Source organism: Nansenia antarctica (assembly GCF_963989245.1).
Source record: "Nansenia antarctica genome assembly, chromosome: 5".
Taxonomy (NCBI): Eukaryota; Metazoa; Chordata; class Actinopteri; order Argentiniformes; family Microstomatidae; genus Nansenia; species Nansenia antarctica.
The window spans coordinates 48,244,064-48,266,563 of NC_137690.1; the positions used below are offsets into that span (position 1 = coordinate 48,244,064).

The 22,500-nt window shown below is 45.5% G+C and overlaps 1 protein-coding gene across 1 annotated transcript in view; it reads left to right on the forward strand.

Moving 5' to 3' along the window:
- The window catches only part of LOC308158509 (neprilysin-like), a gene marked incomplete at both ends in the record, with an annotated part of 50,168 nt that overhangs the window by 4,952 nt on the left and 22,716 nt on the right, over positions 1-22,500 (forward strand). The window contains 3 exons of the mRNA XM_080532148.1: positions 131-307; positions 4,055-4,090; positions 5,393-5,554. Coding sequence (XP_080388274.1) covers positions 131-307; positions 4,055-4,090; positions 5,393-5,554 — 375 coding nt within the window. The remainder of the gene's footprint in view (positions 1-130; positions 308-4,054; positions 4,091-5,392; positions 5,555-22,500) is intronic.

Consider the following 22,500-nt stretch of genomic DNA (forward strand, 5'->3'; position numbering starts at 1 on the left):
TTGCCAGGAAGGTATGAAAATCTGGATATCGCCAATCCTATTATGAAGTGTATTTTCGGTATGTATTTGTCTCCTAAAGGTGAGTTAATACCCATCCCCCCTCCCCTTTCCTCCCACTTTATCTCCCAAGGTGAGTTGTTACAGCCAGCATCTGAAGGAGGAGAGTTGAGCATGACAGAAAGCAACCCCCCAAAGTTGGCCAAGAAGCCCCGTTGGACCTCACTGGAGATCGGCCTGACCACCATCGTCTCCCTGCTCTTCATCGTCATCGTGGCCCTCATCATCCTCTTCGCCACCCAGAAGAGCAGTGAGTGGCATGACACATCTTATGCCAATAAAACTGATTAATTGAATTAAATGAAGTGGATGATAAGACAAGTCTGTCTTTCACTAGCGTAATAATCGGGCCGGGGATGATGTGGTTTGGGGTCATACTTCAGGCATTGGTCTCACCCTGATGTTTGACTTCAAGACTGAAAGTAGGCTTCTGAATACTTAAATAAATACATTCACAAACGTTAAAACCCACTAATGTGGCCGTAAAAATGAGTCTCACCCCATTATGGAGTGCCTCCCATGAATGTCTTCATAGTCAGTGTTTCCCACAGGATTTCTTGAGACTCTGGTGAGTGGACCTCGGACCCTCGAAAGTCTTTTGTCAATGGGGTGGTGGGGAGGGTTCGTTATGAGACTATGGTGGGCGGCCACTACGGCATTACGGTCTAAGTAATTAATGCAACACTGGGTCAATGCTCCACAAGGAAACATGACACTGCTAATGGCATCAAGTTAATCAAAATCAAATCAAATCAAATTTTATTTGTATAGCGCATTTCTTACAAGATGTAACTCAATGCGCTTCACACAATGAAAATGTTCAGTCAATCAGTCAATCAATCAATCAATACTGACAGAGCCGCGAGCAGGTAAAAGTAAAAAACCTGTATACTATGTAGCCAGGAAAAAATTCCCTTGCAGCCCTCTACCAATAGAGCGACTACTAGCCAGTTTGCTTACCAGTACCCAGCGGTCCAGGGGAGGCCAGGACCACCGGCACAAAGCAAGCAAGCAAGGGCAAAAACCTGTACACCATGTATCCAGGAAAAATTCCTTGCATATTATCGGCGTACACACTGTCCATAAATTTTGTGTTGTATTTGCATCGTTCTGCATCCAGTATGGTCACAGGTCCTGCCAAAAGAGAAACTTAAGCACAGTTATGATGCAACAACACAATAGAGACAGTAAAGATGACAGCAATACAACCTGATGGTGGTCCTGGTACACCCTTGTACCGGTTCCAGTACTGCTCTAGGTGCTATTTGGAGCTGACAGTGCCTCATCAGCACCTGGGTCCATTTTCCTGTCAATACAAATCTCAAAAACACGAGTATGGTGTAATGGCCTAGTGATCCTAGTTCTATGATGTCCAATGTCTCCCTTAGTATCAAAAGGCGACATTGAATAAGTAGGTTTTGAGGTCACGCTTAAAAATGTCCTGAGTTTTAGACAACCTCAGGCCCTCAGGTAGGGTGTTCCACAATCTAGGAGCATATATGCTAAAAGCTGATCCTCCAAATCTCTTTGTCCTAGCCTCTGGCACTATTAAAAGTTCCGTGCCACTAGACCGTAGGGGTCTAGCTGGTGTGTATCTTATGAGCATGTCCACCATGTAATTGGGTGCATCACAGTGAAGTGATTTATAAACTAGTAAAAGGATCTTAAAGTCTATTCTATGACTGACAGGGAGCCAGTGTAGTGATCTCAAGACAGGTGTGATGTGCGCTCTCCGTTTGGTCCTAGTAAGGACACGAGCAGCAGCATTTTGAACCATTTGTAGTCTATTTATCATTTTTTTGGGGAGACCTGTCAGGAGAGCATTACAGTAATCTAGCCTACTAGTAACAAACGCATGCATTCATTTTTCAGTGTCTGCCTGGGAGAGAAATGATTGTACCTTAGTGATGTTTCTTAGATGGTAGAAGGATGTTTTAATAGTGTTATTAATATGAGTTTCAAAATTTAGATCTGGGTCAATTATGACACCAAGATTCCTGGCCTGACACTTAGTGTTAAGAGCTAGTGTTTTCAAGTGTGCAGATAATTTCTCTCTCCCAGTTTTCTCGCCAATGATCAATACCTCTGTTTTTTCTTGATTGAGTTGGAGAAAGTTTTGTGTCATCCAAATATTAATATCGGCAATACAATCTATCAGGTGGTCGATCATCTTGTAGTCGTTGGGAGTTACTGAGATATAAAGCTGAGTGTCGTCAGCATAGCTGTGGTAGTTAACGCTATGCTTCTTGATAACAGAACTGAGGGGTAGCATGTATAGGCTAAAAAGCAACGGTCCTAAAATGGACCCCTGGGGAACTCCACAGGTTGCGCTATAATTTTTTGACTTAAGTTAACTAGACCTCCACTGTCGTCGGTGGACCATGACCTTCTCCCAGACCATGGTACTGCAGGGAAACACTGCATAGGTGAAGGATTTAAAGCCGGTTGACGAGGCGGACCTCCTGAGCTGTGTGTTTAGAAACCCGGTACAAGGGCTGACCACTGAGCCATGGAGAAGAATGTAGGGGAACGGCCTAGCATAGCAAAGGTCTTTATCAGTGGACCAGTTCCATTTGAACCTATCCCCTTCCTTTCCAACTCAAACACACCGCAAGCGTCAACCTCAGCAGCGCGTGTGCGTTTCATTTCTGCGCCCATGTTAACGGGTTAGAGCAGCCTATGCGTGAGGCGCGCGTCTCAAGCGTGTCTCATTCTGGCTGCCGCAACGCGCCATCTAGGTGATTAGGACTCTCGCCTATTTTTTTACGCGTGCCGTGTGCGTTACAGGCAAAACTCGATAAGCAAAGATAGGGCTGGCAGTGGCAGCTCCGCAGTTAGAACCACAGAAGACACGCTTCCAGTATGGAAGCCGCAACGGTAAGAGCCACAGCTTTTTCCGCCAGTTACACAGGCGTCCGGTGTGTTTGAGGCTCTTAGAGCCTACCACGTTGATGTTCAGAGATATGAACAGTCTGGACACGTGTACACTGGAAAAAATAAGAAAAGAAAAGGCCCTTAGATTTACGTAAACAGTTTGCCTGTTGGGGGAGTCATCCACTCACTGCTTAAGACCAGGCAGCTTAGCAAAGAGGGCCGTGGGTGGCTCTTTAGTTTATTTATTTAGCACACGGTTTATATATTGTTGACTACAGCATTAGGGTGGATGTGGATGATTAAACAAGATCATGAGCAGGCTTTATAACACTGGGTGTGGAGGGTAGTGAATATGACTGTGTAAGCAACATGGTGATAATGATCTAAACTCTAGATAAATGATTGACATTGAGAGGGAGCCGACTGGTACTGACTGAAGTGCTGTTTGAACTGTTTACCAGATAGATGCTATCAGCTTTACAACACTCATTAAACAGATATGTAGTGATTGAGGGTGGCACATAGGCTTGGTTTTTTATTGTTTTTAAGTGTAGGAGGAGGCTTTCCAATAGATGTGGGGCAATGTTTCTGTAATGCATGATGTCTGAGGCATCCTCATCTCGTATTATATCATGTCAACTCAGAAGTTTTATTCAGAAGACAGGGGATGAGGAAAACCTTGTTTGAGGGCAATTTGCCAACCGAACGATCGGAGATAGAATTAGGTATTCAAGTGTGAGTTTGCTTTCATAGCAGACGGCGGGAAACACAGTCTCTGAGACTCTCTACCTGAATTACCAACCACTCAGAAATCACTAGAGGGATAGGGACATGCGGAGCATACAGTATCGTCTTTGACTGTCTCCGACAGTACAAACCACGTTGTAGTCATTTCTCACTTATGAAATAATTCCCAAGGACGGAATAGGATGAAAGAAATAATAACAGCCTAATCGATCCTTCGTTGGTCAACCTCAAAGAGATGTAACAGTCTCAATCAGCTTTATCTGGTTCAACAAGAGACCAGTTTATGATCGCACCATTGACCGGCTTATGATCGCACCATTCAGAATGTTGGTTGCAATTAACCTTGTTTGATCTGTTTTGTTGTTTCCTTTTTTAGATGACGTCTGTACCACTGCGGACTGCACTCAGTCAGGTAAGTCCTGTTTGTGTGTGTGTGTGTGTGTGTGTGTGTGTGTGTGTGTGTGTGTGTTAGCTTAGGTGAATTCTCACTCGGCATCTTTGATCCCACACCTGATGTTTTGTCATCAATGATCTAACAACATTTTACAAGAGAGTTATTTTGAGTGCTGCCTCTACTTGTTGCTACACTGCTCACCCAGTCAGAGAGGCATATTATGCATTGCATCTTTAAAACATACTTTAAGCCTATGGTAATACCAATACACATCGATATCTGTACCTACCTGTCTAAATACATTAAACAAAACTCCACTGAAAAAGGTTTATCAACAGACAAGAAACAACTTGTGGAACAACTGGCCAGGGCACTTCACAACCAGCAAGCATTTGGAAGGTCGCTGGTTCGATCCCCGCCCCAGGAGGGAGCTGCATGTGCCCTTGAGCAAGGCTCTTAACCCCTAACTGCTCCAGGGATGCCAACTATGGCTGACCCTGTGACTAGAGCAAAAAAATAAAAAATTCCAACAATTGATTGACAAGTTGATTGCATGTCAAATAAAAACATTTAAAAAAAGCTTCTGGAAGCTTCTGGAAGCTGGTCCTGGAGCTAGGCCCGGCGCCAAAATCAACACCTTGGGTGGGCTGACGGGGGAGGGCGTAGCTGCAAGGCCCGCAGTGGCTATGGGCAGTGCAAAATGGATAGACGTAGTATATGGACCTACAGTAAATACAAATATGACATTAAACATTCAAACACGCCCCAGGAATGTCACGAATATGGGTAAGATGCACGTGTAGATAAGACACACGTTTGGGGGGGCTGAGCCCAGCCCGCCCCTGCCCATAGCCACCACCGGCCTTGCCAGGCGCTCTGGACACACTTAAAGAAGACTGCAGTCCTGACCTCCAGTTGTGAAACCTCAGCTACATCAGTAGGAAAGAATGTTACCGGGTTCGATAACAAGTACCAGGACATAGAATACGTGATTGACAGAAAGCGAAAAAATCAGAAGCACAGACCAACATTCAACAAGAAGAACAACTAGTTCTGCACCAAAGCTAAATAACTACAAGAGCTTCCAAACATTAATAACTTGCATAAATTCTTCAATTCTTGCCGCTACCCCTTGCCAAAAAACTCCTCGCTGAATCCCCGACACTGGCCAAGCAGAAGAACAGCAGACATGATTTTCTAAGCCCCTCAAATCCAAGAAAAATGTGTGTGTGGGTCTGTGGTTTGTTTGTGTGTACTATATATGTGTGTGTGTGTGTGTGTGTGTGTGTCACAGCCGTGTGTGTGTGTGTCCCATTGCAGCCTCTCGTTTGATAGAGAACATGGACGCCAGTGTGGACCCCTGTGAGAACTTCTACCAGTACTCCTGTGGAGGCTGGCTGAAGAAGAACATCATACCAGAGACCAGCTCCCGGTACAGCACCTTCGACATCCTACGAGATGAACTGGAGGTCATACTCAAAGGTTAGACACCACACACGCACGCGCACACGCACAGGCACAGGCACAGACACAGACACAGGCACAGGCACAGACACAGGCACAGACACCGGTACAGGCACAGGCACAGGCACAGGCACAGGCACAGACACAGGCACAGCCACAGGCACAGGCACACGCACACGCACAGACACCGGCACACGCACAGACACAGGCACAGGCACAGACACACACACACACACACACACACACACACACACACACACACACACACACACACACACACACACACGCACACACACACACACACACACACACACACACACACACACACACTTGAAGCAGAAAAACACACTTGAGATTTAAGTGTAGGTGATATTCAAAGGTCAGTCAGAGTTGTTACACAAATGTACATTTTGAAGAAGGTCTATTGATCGAAATGTTATTTAATTATTTAAACGGATGATTTTTTAAGGTGAGCAGCGTTGCATGGAGTTTTTCATTCCAGTCAGGCAGAGTTAACAGTGAACCCGCTCCACCACAGGGCTCTTGGGGAGGTGGCCTTTCAGGATAGTGTGTTCCTTTTCTAGGTTTTGATCTTATTTTTGGATTTACCAAGCGTGATATTGGCTCATCCAGAGAAATCCGTTAGATAGTTATTTTGCAGTTACTGTATGTTCAGCAGTTAGTCCGCTATCTGAGCCATACCATTTAAGGGGGTGTGCTTTGCAGGACACAGTTAAAACTAGTCCTAGAACTATAACAAATCTTCAATGGATTTGGGGAATTTGCCATCTAAGGCTGGTTTCCCAGACCCAGATTAGGCCTAATCCTATACTGTCAATAGAGATTTAGTCCAGGACTAGGACATAATCTCTGTTTGCACTTAAAAGTGTGAACTCCATTTAGGTTTTGAATAATATTAACTATATATTTGCTCTTATTCAGGTAAGAGTAATATATCTTTTTTTTTCTTCTTTGAATTCAATTGCACAGTGATGGATTGAGTAGTTGTTGTTACTCAAATGTGGTAAGCAGCATTTCCATGGAGTTGTGTTTATTGAGGTTAAAGCCTCCACATTCTTCCTACCATGGGGCCATGGGGCCATAAGCAGAGTTCCAACTCTCACCTGGTACTGGTTAACCACACTCAGACCAAAGATAGCTCATAAGCAGAGTTCCAACTCTCATCTGGTACTGGTCAACCACACTCAGACCAAAGATGGCCCATCAGCAGAGTTCCAACTCTCATCTGGTACTGGTCAACCACACTCAGACCAAAGATAGCTCATAAGCAGAGTTCCAACTCTCATCTGGTACTGGTCAACCACACTCAGACCAAAGATGGCCCATCAGCAGAGTTCCAACTCTCATCTGGTACTGGTCAACCACACTCAGACCAAAGATGGCCCATCAGCAGAGTTCCAACTCTCATCTGGTACTGGTCAACAACATTTAGACCAAAAGTGGTCCAGTAATGACAGGAAGGTATCAAGGCTGGCCAGATATCAGTTTATTTAAGTAGCTTTATTCATTTATGTATTTATTTAAGTAGAGTTATTCTTGCAAATAATCACATTTGTTTCCTTTGGAATTTCCCAAATCCCAAAAATATAATAACTAAACGTCACGCAGTTAGGGAGACTGGCGGCTGGGGTATAGTTTAACTGCAACACTGACACTGATGGAGTAGATTCGTCATGGATTAAATTGTTTGCATTTCTCCTTTTATTATTCTCTCTGTTCTTGATTCCTGCCCTGTTTAAGGAATCTTTTACCCGGTGTATCAGGCAGCAAATCAAATCCAGCTGTGAGGTCTGAGCCAAGAACTGAGTTTTCCATCAGCTCTTCTAGTGTGTTAGCCTTTGATCTATCACAGTAAGACTGTACATCTCCTCCTCTGGCTGGCTCTATCCATCTATCTGTCTATCTATCTGTCTGTCTATCTATCTCTCTCTCTCTCTCTCTCCCCCCCCCACAGAACATCTACCTATCACCCAGTCTGAAGCATACAAAGTATGAACATATGTCATACCGACCATGTTAACTGGTTTGATAGTTCTTGTCAAACTCAACTACATCTCTCACCATCACATTTTGTGAAAACCCGTTCCAAACGGATGGCCTGATTGGCCAGTTTCCTACCAGCCTAAATCTTACAGTCTCGACAACTGCGTGCAGTGGACACAATTTGTGACAGGGTCTGGTGAAAGGGGTAACAGGCGATTTAATGTTCGGACCTATTTTGAAAAATGTAAATACATTTCTGCGTTGTCACTTGCTAGTGTTATAGTTAGCTAGGTAGCAGGGGGGATTACTCACTGAATCCATTGCATTGCAATATTTTGGCTTGACTAGCGAGTGTGTGTTGTGGTTTTCAACAACACTGAAATGTATTTCCATGTTTAAAAAAAAAAACTGAGACTACCTGACTTTGCAGACGACCATAAATACAGGGGGACATTTCTAAATTAAGATTAGACTACATGTGTTACAGAGGGGAGGCTACATGTTTTTGCAAGAGTGTCTGCAATTATCTTCGTTTTTTGTTTTTGGTGGGATTGGAACCTTTCTGTATTCAGGGGTTGGTCTTGGGCCCATGGTGCAATACCCAAAATGCTGTGTCTGATCTTTTCGCTCCGTATTCATTCTTAGAAATTCAATGAGACCCAATCCCCGGTGGAATCCTATCGGATTCAAGCCGAATCAAAGTTCTACCGCAGAAACACAGCATTCCTCCCCGCATGTCAAATAAGAAACCCCAGCTCAAGGAGACAGTCAAGTACACAGTCCACAAAGCCCAACAAAAACAAAAAGGCTGCACATCATTAACAAGGCACTCAGGATAATCTCAGTGTTTTAGCAATACAAATATTATGTTACAACTCCTAAAATTGAGCATGTGAAGCTCGGTTTACCAGAGTGTACAGTGATATTTATATTCCTGAGACTAGCCTTTTCTTTGACAGTGGCCTTTGTAGGATGTATTGGGTATGCAAATTACCCCCGACCTGGAGGAGAAAATGTGTCTTGCAAGTTTACAGTAGCATGCTAAATGGCTGTTTCTTTAATTTTCGGTGAGAAAAAAAAAAAAAGCAGATCTTTCGATGGACTGCATTTAAAAAATGCTGACCGTTGAAAGCTAATGTGACCCATGATTGACATGACATTACCGGATGGACAGGGCCAGAATAATTTGTGGTGGACTGCTATTACCACAGAGACTGGAGGAGCCGGAGGGTTCACACAGCATCCATTTTCGTCTGCAGTCTGTGGAAAAAATAAGGACCGGGAATGCTGCGAAACAATAGGAACGCTGTGAACGTTTGTCTTAAGCTCATGTTGGCTCACCTTGTAAAATGGACTAAATGTTATGCACACCTTAAAACTGGAAAAGCCAAATGTGGTGGAACCCCAGAGAAACAGAGACAGAGGCCAGGAGAATATACAATGATTTATTAAGGATGATATACACAAAGAAATAGGCCCTACACTAACTAGTGGAAAAACAAACATAAGGTGTGATGCAGGCGATAGTTATGGGGTGTGTAATTATACTATGTGTGTGTGCGGAAACACCCTGCCCAGGTAAAGGAGAATGGGAAGAACAATAGCCTTCAGGACCAGGATCTTGCCTGTCATTGTGAGAGGCCGTGCACTCCACTCACAGATCTTCTTTTGGACCTGGCGGATGGTCTCCTTCCAGGAGGTCAGGGGTGTTGTATTATGTGCTGCGATACTACCCTAGTGAGCAAAGTCCGAGATCCAGAGGGGGTAGTCAAGGGGAATGTCCAGGGGTCGGGCCAGGGAGAGTGATCCAGGAGAGAGTAGTCCAGAGGGGAGTCCAGGGGTCGAGCCAGGGAGGGAAATCCAGAAGAGAGTAGTCAGAGGGGGTCCAGGGGTCGAGCCAGGGAGAGAGATCCGGGAGAGAGTAGTTCAGAGGGGAGTCCAGGGGTCGAGCCAGGGAGGGAAATCCAGAAGAGAGTAGTCAGAGGGGGTCCAGGGGTCGAGCCAGGGAGAGAGATCCGGGAGAGAGTAGTTATGTTCAAGCGTTGGATCTCCGTCTGTAGCAGGGTTAAGTAGGCGGCTGTCCAGGTGGTGATTGGGACAGCTGGGCTGAAAGGTAATAGCCCACACCTGCTGCAAACAGAGCCAGAGATCCGGCCCACTCAATCCGGCCGGGAGGGGGCGCCAGAACGAGGCTCACGGGGGCGTGTCAGATTAGGAGGCACAACACTAAATGGACTGCACTTATACAGCGCCTTATTCCAAAGCGCTTTACAATGGCCTCTCATTCACCCACTCACACACACGGCAGCAAGCTACCATGCAAGGCGCCGGGTCGCTCATTGGGAGCATTTTGGGATTCAGTGTCTTGCCCAAGGACACCTCGACACGTGGACAGCCGGGGATCCAACTGCCACGACCTTGCGATCGTTAGATGTAGGTCATTAGACGCCAGCTCTACCTCCTGAGCCACAGCCACCCCACCTTGTCCTCCATGGTTTAACGTGTATAATGTTCCTGATGATATGAAGGCCTCATAAGCTCTTTGAACACTCATACTCATCCTTACTGTTTTAGCTTAATGTGTGTAATGTCTAGGGCTTTATGGTCTCTTAACACTAGAACAGCCATGAGGGGTCATTTGAGTAAAGAACAATTTTATATCTTTGCACTCGATCACATTTCAGGACCCTCCTTTCACAGCTTTTCCTAGATATGTGCGTTCTACCCCCCAGTATCCCTGCATTTTCAAAAAATCACATCAGGATTAGCTAATATAAAGCTATTTTGCAGTTTTTCTGTGTAGGAAGCAGGCTAATTTACAAGCGGCCAACTAGTGGTCGTTGTGTGTAAACAGCAGCTTGAGCATTGTAGAGCGTTGTACCTTTTAGTAGGTAAAAAAGGCACAGCTGTTCTAGTGTTAACGTGTGTAATGTCTAGGGCCTTATGCTCTCTTCGCCTCACAGGACGAAACATGTTAGCCAACACTTTTGTGACGGCTACAGTAAGTATTCAATTGAATGGGGAAGTGTGTCCAAACCGTTGACTGGTGCTGTACATGTGCAGTCTGACCAGATCCTTCTCCCTCGTGAATAATTGCTGATACGCAATAAATGGCCAAGACCCTCAAAATGCACTGCCTTTGGGAGGAGAAGATGGAGACAGTTTGATGGATAGGCAGATTAAGGTAGCAAAACAACTGTTAATAGTCATTAATTTACACTCCTGCTATTGGGTAGCATATCTAAGTATATCTATAAATCAATGAATTGAAACGGTTATGACAGCCATTTGTTTTACGGTCGTCCTTGTAAAACTGTGTAACCCTACGCAATACCCTACAATAACCCCTCAATCGTGTGTGTGTGTGTGTGTATGTGTGTTTATATATGTGTGTGTGTTTGTGTTTATAAGTGTACAATGTAGCATGTGTGTGTGCGCCACTGTGTGTGTGTGTGTGTGTGTGTGTGTGTGTGAGTGTGAGTGTGTGCGCATGCGCACTGTGTTTGTGGTGCATTAATCTGTGGTTGCTGTTAAGTATTCTGGCTCCATGGACTGGATTGTGCTGTGTGTTGCAAATCCTCCAGCTGGAATACATGAACCGCAGGGATGGATAGATATCACATCATCATTAGTGACAGACTGTTAAGCCACAAACAGCCATCATTATGATCTCTCCAGGCTGCCTCAGTGGTTCAGTGATGAGGTGTTGGGATATCTCATACATCTCATTCATTGGCAACGGCTATGCCTGTTCATGTACTCTGTTACAAGAATGGTTGTAAATGGTTGTCATAATACTAGTTGTCTGCATGTGTGTGTGGGTGGGTGGGTGTGGACGTGTGTGTGTGTGTGTGTGTGTGTGTGTGTGTGCGAGTGTTGCACACCCCTACAATTCATAATCATAATTTCGATTGAGGTTTCTGGAAGTTCTTTTCCAGCAAAATGTTGGCTTCTGTAAGTGCATTTCATGCATTTCGACATAGTTTTCAGCAACATCTTGAATCGACAGTTTGTTTCAAATGAGCAAATGTGCATCTTACCCACCCATATTCGTGATCTTCCGGGAGCGTGTTTGAATGTTTAATGTTATATTTTTATTTACTGTAGGTCCATATACTACGCCTATCCATTTAGCGCTGCCCATAGCCACCGCGGGCCTTGCTGCTAGCCCCTCAACCCCGCCCCCCCCACCCCCCCCAACGTCAGCCCACCTGATAGTCCTGTGTTATTCTTGCCGTGTATTAACAGCGCATGTTTCACACAGAGAGAGCAGAGAGTCAGTGTTGCACGTGCATCGAGCGAGTGATGACTTGTTTTCAACGTGCTACATTGGGAAAACGTCTAGGCACAGGGTGCAGTCCACTAAGGGTCTCAGTTCACACGGAATGTGTTTCCAACCGCTGTCAATCAAGACCCTGAAGGCGTGTGATTGCAGGGGTGAGCAGAAGTTTGAAGCCTTTTAGCGCCGGCTTCTGATCCCGGTTTCCCCCCCGAAAACGAGGCCAGGGAGAGGCACTGAAGTTCACAGAATAGTCGTAAGCGGGCGAATGTGTGATTTATGAATATCTCATCTTACTGTTCGGCGTGAACAAGGCTTGAGGCTCCTCACTTACACTCGTCTGAACACCTGCTGCCCGCACTAGACATGGACAGATCTGAGGTGTTAAGGGCGTGAGATGTGAACACCTCGGGGTGATCCTTGACAACCACTTATCCTGTGCGGCGAACATCGCAGCGACAACACGCTCCTGCAGATTCTTCCTCTACAACATCAGAAGGATATGTCCATCCCTCACCAGAGGAGCAGCACAACTCTTGGCCCAGCGATTTTGCGATCTCCCGCTTTGACTACTGCAACGCACTCCTGACCGGGTGCCCCGCCTCCTCCATCAGACCTCTGTAGCTCATCCAGAATGCTGTCGCCCAATCTGGTGCTCAATCTCCCCAAATTCGCCCATGTCACCCCCCTCCTTCGCCACCCTTCACTGGCTCCCGGTAGCAGCTCGCATCAGATTATTTGCCCCGCTGGTGGAACAAGCAACCAAACAACCTGACTGTTGTCAGGACTGCAGAGTCACTACCAATTGTCCGCCGTAGACCGAAGACCTCCATCTCTTCAGGCTACAGACCTCTTCATCCCCACTACCCCCCTGTACAGTTTCTCTACTGTAAATAAAGAAAAATAACTAACAATGGCCCCTGGCCCTAGCATAGATTACCTTTTCTTGCTATGACTAATGGTTAGATGATTCACTTACGGTTGTTAAGGTGTAGCCTGAAATGAGCTTCCCCTCATCTTCTTCAGAGAACTGGGATTACAGTTGTTTTATTCACCTAATCATTCTGAAGAAAATTTCTCAAGTTCTGCTCAGCTTCAATAGCAGTTGAATGAACAAAAAGAATAGAATGACAGCCTGAATAGGATAGAAATTGGAATACGAACCAACAAAAATGTAATTGGAGAGAGCTTCATTGAAGCCTTATGTCCCATAGGGGATGAAGAGGGGGTAAGTGAGGACAGCCTGAATAAGGAATGATTGACTGCATTTTTTAGGGCATTTCTCCTTTATTGGGATAGAGACAGTAGAGAGAGACAGCAAGGATGGGTGAGAGAGAGGGGGGGATGAAATGGAGAATATGGCATGGGCCTTAGTGTGCTACGCCACTTACGTGCCCTTGATTGACTGCATTAATGAATGGATGAACCTAATACAACCTAATACATAGTAAGGTAGGCCCTAGTAAGGTAGGCCCTTCAACCCGGCTGATTGAGCTCATGTCTTAGAACACATGAGGCCAAGGCAGGGTCCTCCCTATTCGCAGTTCAGGACATTAAATCAGAGGTGACCTTTCACCTACGCCCCCTGGGGTCGGCCCTCCTGCCTGCTCAGACATGAACACCTCCTGGTGAACATATCCTGTCCCTGTTAACAGCTGCTGCGGTTGGACACACCTGGACATAGGTGTGAGAAGTAGTAACAAATAACAAAATAAAATTATTGTGTGTGTGTGTGTTTGTGTGTGTTTGTGTGTTTGTGAGTGTGAGTGTGTGTGTGTGTGTGTGTGTGTGTGTGTGCGAGTGTGAGTGTGTGAGTGCGTGAGTGTGTGTGTGTGGGTGTGTGTGTGTGTGTGTGTGTGTCTGCATGCGTGCTGCAGCATGGGTTTTGCAGGAGCTTGTAAATGCCTCAGATTGTTCTCCACTGGAGTAAAATGCCATAAAGGATCCCTAATGAGCTCTTAAAGCCCTTAACCACAGTAACAAAGTGTGGGTATCCATGTGTGTGTGTGAGTATGTGTATGTGTATGTGTATGTGTGTGTGTGTGTGTGTGTGTGTGTGCGCGAGTGCGAATGTGTGAGTGTGTGCGTGCGTGTGTGCGTGCATGCGTGTGCGTGTGTAAGTGTGTGTAAGTGTGTGCGTGTGAGTGTGTGTAAGTGTGTACGTGTGTAAGTGTGTAAGTGTGTAAAGTGTGTGTGTGTTTCCAGGTGCAGCATACTGTGAAATAATTTGCTCAATTGATCCTGAGCTTTTTAATTATTACCTTGTTTGTGCTGCCGGAGGGCATAGGGGAATAAAGAGGTTAAGGGGAGGGATACGGGGAGGAGGGGAGGGATGGGGGGAGGAGGAGAAGAGGAGTGGGAAGGAGGTGAAGACATAATGCAAGTCCGAAGGGGAAATATTGAGAAAAATAGAGGGGGGGAAGGCAGAGAGATAGAAGGATGGATAGAATAAGTGATAGTTGCCTGGGTATGATAGGATTGTAACTGCCAATGGCCCCTGGTCCTGATGGATAAATGATTCACTTACTTAGATTTAGGATTACTTAGTATGTGTTGTAAGTCGCTTTGGATAAAGGCGTCTGCTAAATGCCAAAAATGTAAATGTTAATGGATGGATTGTATGTGAGTCATCTGTGTGTGTGTGTGTGTGTGTGTGTGTGTGTGTGTATGTGTGTGTGTGTATGTGTGTGTGTGTGTGTGTTATCTTGAGTACTGTTATCTAGTGCTTTAGTTCATCTACATCTTTAGGAGTGGCCTAACCAGTGTGATATCTACCAGAACGCAAGTTGCTACCTAAGGAGTGAGCGAACATTAAATAAATTAATCATCAAGGTCCAGTATTCTTATGTTTAATCTACATCAGAATGATCCTGATTATGTTTTACTATCCAGGATCAGACCTATCTCACATATTTTTAGCAGTATTGGGGAAATCGTACAACTCGATCGGATCCTGGATAGCAAAAAATTATCTGTATTATTCTGATCCAACGTTTTTCAAATGAAAAGTTTTGTATAGTTTTGTTTGACAATCTGACCAAGGCATTGTCGCCAGAGCCTGGTATTGAACTCCTATTATGATTATAAATATTACTAATGAATAATATGATTAATACTGTATATTATAAATGTTAGTGCCAATGATTATATCACAGTTTTAGCTGAAATGTTGCTACTGAGTGTATTTGTACAAATGAAGTAGAATTGCCTAAAAACACTGTCCTTTATGGAACAAATAAGAACATTTAGCGGGCTCAATGTTGGAGGAGGGGGGGGGGGGTCAAATATTTATACAGACAGAAGCATCTCTGTCATGTTTTCAAAGGGAGGGTGGTGGCATGGGTCTGTAATGGGCAGTGAATTACAATATAGGGAGAGAGAGGAGAGGGAGAGAAAGAGAAAGCAACTTCAGGCCATAAAAAATGTATAGGGAAGAGACCGAGACAACCATCGGATCAATCCTGAGAGAGAAAGATGTAAGTCTGAAGACAAGTAATTCCCTATCAGACCAGCTCAGTGCGTCTCTGAGGTGACTGCTCTCCTCTCTGGTTGTGTCTCTGGTTGTGTCTCTCAAGCCTCATTACCCTGACAGAAGTACTTAGGCTTTTAATGCACCCTGGGGGGGGGGGGGGCAGTAAGCACCAGCAACAAGACTAAAGGAGACACACTCACTCTGCCAGACCCTGTGTAAGAGGTTTCACTGGGATGGACAGTATAGAGAAGAGAGGAGGAACAATCACAAGAACAGTTCTTGGTCTCCTATGGGGATGACATTGGAAGAGCTTTGAGTACTGTAACTCTTAGTTGGGAATCACATTTGGGAGTAATTTCTCTATAAACACATTGGGTTCGGTTTCACAGACAAGGTTTAAGCCTAGTCCAGGTTTAAATCACACTTGCGATGGAAAAATGTCCATTGAGGATGCTTTTTAGTCTAGGATTAGTCTTAGGCCTGGACTACACGTTTCTAAACACAAACAACGCTTCACTGACAGTGACTGACTGACCGACCGTGACTGAATGAATGAATGAATGAATGAATGAATGAATGAATGGACTTTATTGTCATTGCTACAGTACAGGTACCAAACAACGAAATTTAGGAGGGGTGGCTCCCCTGGTGTTAGGAAAGAAAAAAAAAAAAAAAAAAAAAACTTTTAGAAAAAGAATAAAATCACAAGAAGGTAAGGAGCTGGTTTACATAAATAAAGGCTATGTACACAATCCACTGTACTATACTGCACAGATAGTCAACTAGGGTTGTCATATTGCACAAAAGTATTTTTTCACGTTATTTAAAGTGTCACAGTTTGCAGGCTTGAAATGTACATGTTTGTGCCTCAGCACTAGCTGCCATACAATCCGTCCAGACTGTCCTGGGCCCAGAACGTAGGCCTTTGCTGTGTTCAGGGCCTTGACGGCCCTGTGGTAGAAGCAGTTCTTCAGTCTGTTTGTCTTAGCGGCCGGGGTCCTGTACCTCCTTTTCGAGGGCAGCCTGATAAAGTGTACGTGCCCAGGGTGGGTCGGGTCCCTGGAGATCTTGGAGGCCTTCCTGAGACAGCGTGTGTTGTACAGCTCTTCCAGAGAGGGGAGGGGGGCGCCGGTGATCTTCTGTGCTGTTCTCACGACTCTCTGTAGCGCGTTTCTCTCCGCTGTTGTGCAGCTGTAGAACCAGATATGCCGTAGGTGAGGATGCTCTCCACTGCGCCGCGGTAGAAGGCCACCAGTATCTCCTGCTTGTTGTGTTCTTTCCTGAGGCATCTCAGGGTGTATAGCCGCTGTTGTGCCCTCTTGATGGTGCCTTTTGTGTTGTCCTTCCAGGCCAGGTCATCCCGCATGTGAATCACATTCAATGACTTACAATGGTGGGAGTTGGCAAATTTCTGATTTCTGATTTACCACAGCAAGTAATAGACATGTTTTTTTAAAGATGACACCATCAGATATTGGGCCCTATTATGCACTTCATCAATAAGACGAGGCGGTAGATCTAAACTTAAGACGTGGAGGCGTGGTCAAGGCCACTTTGCTATTATGCGTGCTGTAGTGGGCGCCTAAAACCCGGCGCTAAGCAAAGAAATTAGTCATGGGTGTGTTTTGGGCGTCTTCTCAATCAACCCAATCAGCGTGCCAGGTGCCATTCCCTTTAAGAACCGGCTGCGTTGAGTCATTAGCGCTATGCTATTATGGAAGTCCTGAGAAGGAGGTCAGCGCGCTTCTCTGCCTCTCCCTTCTGAAATAAAGCATTTATACTGTGACCGTAATTGACGTCTTGCCGTGGAGCCACGTGCGTGTTCATGTGTGCCCACATGCATGCGCAAACCGCGGAGGCGCGCTCGTGTTTCAAAACGTGCATGAAGTCTAACTTAAGAACTTTTCAAACCACTTCTTAGCGATAGGAGCAAAGTCAGATCGCATAATAGCAGGGGCGCCTAGTGCACTTCATTAACATATGAACACTCCCACAATGAGCAATATATGCACGGGAGTTTTACGTCTTATGTGTGGGCGCCTATCGACACCTGCATAATAGCAGTAGCGCGTATGAAGCGCATAATAAGGGGGGCGGTAGGTCTTAACCTGGCGGTGCGTCTTAATTAACACTTAAGACGGCAAGTTAAGAAGTGCATAATAGGGCCCATTAGCTGTTGTTTGTCCGAGTTTTCTGCCTGTAGTGACTTTTGCTGTGATATGATTGGACAATTTCTATTTTGGGGCGTGGCTTAGCGATAGGTCCATTGGGCCTCTCAACCATACGAACACAGCGTTTTTCACTCACATTGACGGAGATTTCTCTAAACTGATAAAAAAGTGAAGAAATAAAAAAATATCCGATTGAGTGGATCAGTGTGGTTATGTTAAACGGAGATGGTGTTGATGCAATGACGTCAAGCGTCAAGCCGTTCACACATGCGCATTGAAGCAAAACGGTTGTCAACAGCAACAATGGCTCAACTTCATCTCTGGTCCACACAAAATAAGTGTTTTTGCTTTCTTCTTGGTCACCATAACTGGCTTTTCTGTCTGTTTTGTATTTTTCTTTTCTGTCTGTTCCAAAGAGTTTGGTCTGTTTACGTTTTGAGTCACTTCCGCCGTTTGATTACAACTGACTGCGCATGCCCATAACGTTCTTCTACGGTATTTGACAGATCGTGTTCAGTTTTGGCTTTTCGTATGGACAGAGATATTTTTGTGGTTTGGACAGAGTTTTTTTTTTAAACGAGGACGAAAATATCTGCTTAAAACAATCTCCATATACGTGTAGTCCAGGCCTTAATCTGCGTCCATGGAACCAGCCTGTGGAATGTTAGTCCCAGAATTCTGTAAACAAATGAAATCCACAGATGTGATTTGATCCGCAAATACCAGATTCGACAGTGTTCTATTGACGGTTTTGAACACCTGCACAATGCAATTCTTTTATTGATTCAGGACCCTTGGCTTTGGAAAGATGTTTGTTACTGCTTTTTTTGTGGTAATATTGCCATATAATCGGTCTCCAGACATTTCTTCCCAAGCAAGCTTGGAAGGTCTGGGGGTATTCCATCAACGCTGCTAAAGGAAAATCCAGGCTTATTTTGATAAGTTTCGTTTCAACCCTAACCTACTTAATCAACCCTAACCTTAACCTACCTAACCTAACCTACCCTAACCTACCTAACCAACCTAACCAACCCTAACCTACGTAACCAACCCTAATCTGCCTAACCAACCTAACCAACCCTAACCAACCTAACCTACCTAACCTACCTAACCAACCCTAACCTACCTAACCAACCCTAACCAACCCTAACATACCTAACCAACCCTAACCTACTTAACCAACCCTAACCCTAACCTACTTAACCAACCCTAACCCTAACCTACTTAACCAACCCTAACCTAACCTAACCTACCCTAACCAACCCTAACCTACGTAACCAACCCTAACCAACCCTAACCTGCCTAACCAACCCTAACCTACCTAACCTAACCTACCCTAACCAACCCTAACTTACCTAATCAACCTAACCTACCTAACCAACCCTAACTTACCTAATCAACCTAACCTACCTAACCAACCCTAACATACCCTAACCTACCTAACCAACCCTAACCTGCCTAACCAACCCTAACCTACCTAACCTAACCTAACCTACCTAACCTAACCTAACCTACCCTAACCAACCCTAACCTACCTAACCAACCCTAACCTGCCTTAACCAACCCTAACCCTAACTACTTAACCAACCCTAACCTACCTAACCAACCCTAACCTGCCTAACCAACCCTAACCAACCCTAACCAACCCTAACCTACCTAACCAACCCTAACCTACCCTAACCAACCCTAATCTGCCTAACCAACCTAATCAACCCTAATCTACCTAACCAACCCTAATCAACCTAACCTACCTAACCAACCCTAACCTACCCTAACCATCCTAACCAACCCTAACCTACCTAACCAACCCTAACTTACCTAATCAACCTAACCAACCCTAACTTACCTAACCAACCTAACCAACTCTAACCTACCTAACCTACCTAACCAACCCTAACCTACCTAACCAACCATAACCTACCTAACCAACCCTAACCTACCTAACCAACCCTAACCAACCATAACCTACCTAACCAACCATAACCTACCTAACCAACCCTAACATACCTAACCAACCTTAACCTACCTAACCAACCCTAACCTACCTAACCAATCTAACCAACCCTAACCTACCTAACCAACCATAACCTACCTAACCAACCCTAACCTACCTAACCAACCATAACCTACCTAACCAACCATAACCTACCTAACCAACCCTAACCTACCTTTTGCTTATGACAACTGATAGGGTTAGGGTTAGTTGATAAACATACTTTATACAAATGTACTTGTTCTAAGTCACGTTGGATAAAAGTGTCTGCTAAATGTCAAACAATTTCAAATGTCTAACCCACCAAGGCATGGTGTGAGGCGTTGTTATTCTAGACATGTATGTGTGTGCTGGGGCACAATATCCTGGGGGGGGGTTAAGAGACATGAGACAGAGAGAGAGAGAGAGAGTGAGAGAGAGAGAGAGAGAGAGAGAGAGAGGGAGGGAAGAGAAGTAAGTAAGGGGGGAGTGAGGAGAAAAGAAGAACAAGAACAGAGAAGAAGGAAGAGGCATGGGACGGTTCATGGTCCAGGATGGTTTGGGAAGGCTTTATGTGGGAGGGAAAGAGAGAGCATGAGAGAGAGAGAGAGAGAGAGAGAGAGAGAGAGAGAGAGAGAGAGAAAGAGAGAGTAAGAGAGAGTAAGAGAGAGAAAGAGTGTAAGAGAGAGAGTAAGAGAGAGTAAGAGAGAGTAAGAGAGTAAGAGAGAGAGGCAGAGAGAGAGAGCATAAGAGACTTGGGGCCCTATTATGCACTTCTTAACTTGCCGTCTTAAGTCTTAATTAAGACGCACCGCCAGGTTAAGACCTACCGCCAACCTTATTATGCGCTTCATACGCGCTACTGCTATTATGCAGGTGTCGCTAGGCGCCCACACATAAGACGTAAGACTCCCGTGCATATATTACTCATTGTGGGAGTGTTCATATGTTAATGAAGTGCGCTAGGCGCCCCTGCTATTATGCGATCTGACTTTGCGCCTAGCGCTAAGAAGTGGTTTGAAAAGTTCTTAGGCGCTAGACTTCATGCACGTTTTGAAACACGAGCGCGCCTCCGCGGTTTGCGCATGCGCGCCGACCGACTTGGGTCAGCGCGCATGCGCAAACCGCGGAGGCGCGCTCGTGTTTCAAAACGTGCATGAAGTCTAGTGCCTATGAACTACATAATAGCATAGCGCTTATGACTTAACGCAGCCGGTTCTTAAAGGGAATGGCACCTGGCACGCTGATTGGGTTGATTGAGAAGACGCCCAAAACACACCCATGACTAATTTCTGGGCTTAGCGCCGGGTCTTAGGCGCCCACTACCGCACGCATAATAGCAAAGTGGCCTTGACCACGCCTCCACGTCTTAAGTTTAGATCTACCGCCTCGTCTTATTGCTTAAGACTTATGAAGTGAATAATAGGGCCCAGAGAGTGTAAGAGAGAGAGCATAAGAGAGAGAGAGAGCATAAGAGAGAGAGAGAGTGTAAGAGAGAGAGAGCATAAGAGAGAGAGAGTGTAAGAGAGAGAGAGAGCATAAGAGAGAGAAACCATAAGAGAGAGAGAGAGCGTAAGAGAGACAGCATAAGAGAGAGCGTAAGAGAGAAAGAGCATAAGAGAGAGAGAAAGAGAGAGAGAGAGAGAGTGGGGGTAAGAGAGAGAGAGAGAGAGAGAGAGAGAGAGAGAGAGAGAGAGGGAGGGAGGGATGTACACTATAATGATAGAGGGATCCTGGGAGGGAAACAGGCACAGCTCATTAGGACTGCTGTCAAAGCACAGTTGTTTGCCCAAGTTGAAGGGGCTTCTGCCACGCAAACATCAAGCTGTAAATAATCCACACAACACACACACACACACACACACACACACACACACACACACACACGCGCACACACACACACGCATGCGCACACACACACACATGCGTGCACACACACACACACACACACACACACACACACACACACACACACACACACACACCAGGGAGTCTGTAAGCCAATCACACACACATGATCTGTGCCCTTTCGCAGGAAGTGCCCTACGGAGGGGTCTATGCAGCGCCATTAAGATTAAATGAGGACATAAATAGTGCACACTGGGTAATGAGGGCAAGAGAAGAGGGGAGATGGGGGAGAGGTTGAAGAGGGGAGAGGGGATGAGGAGAGGTGAAGAGGGGAGAGGGGATGGGGGGGAGGTTGAAGAGGGCAGAGTGGATGAGGAAAGGTTGAAGAGGGAAGGGTGGATGGGAGAAGTGAAAGAGGGGATAGGAAAAGAAGGGAGACGAAAAAAAAGCATAGCATAGAGAAAAAGTATAGAAGAGAGAGAAAGAAATGGAGAGAGAGAGGGGGGGTAGAGGAGGGACAGGGACATCAGAGAAGGTTGAATCTACAAAACAGAGTGAGAAATATGGTGATCTGTGCTGACTGTTTAGCGAATCTGGAAGGACCGAAATTTAAACCACTCTGTCTTTGTCTCTTCTGTCTCTGTTGTATCACCGGTTGGGTGTGCTCCTACAGTTTTTGGTCCCATGATATTTCCCAATGTTTGCTTTGTGGTGACAGACAGAAATGCTTCAGCAGACAGTTGATTAGTTCCTTGGCCCTTTGCTCTGGGGGTGTGGGGTGTTGGGGGGGTCGATGTCTGTTTTCTGATGGATGAGACTGCAAGTCTGTAATTCAATACTTGTTGAGGGATTTATGTCACAACTGTTTACGACGTCATGGCAATAATGTAATAATGTTCTGTAATATTCTCTCTCTGTCTCTCTCACTCTCTCTCCCTGTCTCTCTCCCTGTTTCTCTCCCTGTCTCTCTCTCTCTCTCTCACTCACTCCCTCTCACTCTCTCTCCCTGTCTCTCTCCCTGTCTCCCTCCCTGTCTCTCTCCCCCTGTCTCCCTCTCCCTGTCTCTCTCTCCCTGTCTCTCTCTCTCTCTCCCTGTCTTTCTCCCTGTCTCTCTCCCTGTCTCTCTCTCTCTCTCTCCCTGTCTCTCTCCCTGTCTCTCTCTCTCTCTCTCTCTCTCTCTCTCTCTCTCTCTCTCTCTCTCTGTCTCTCTCCCTGTCT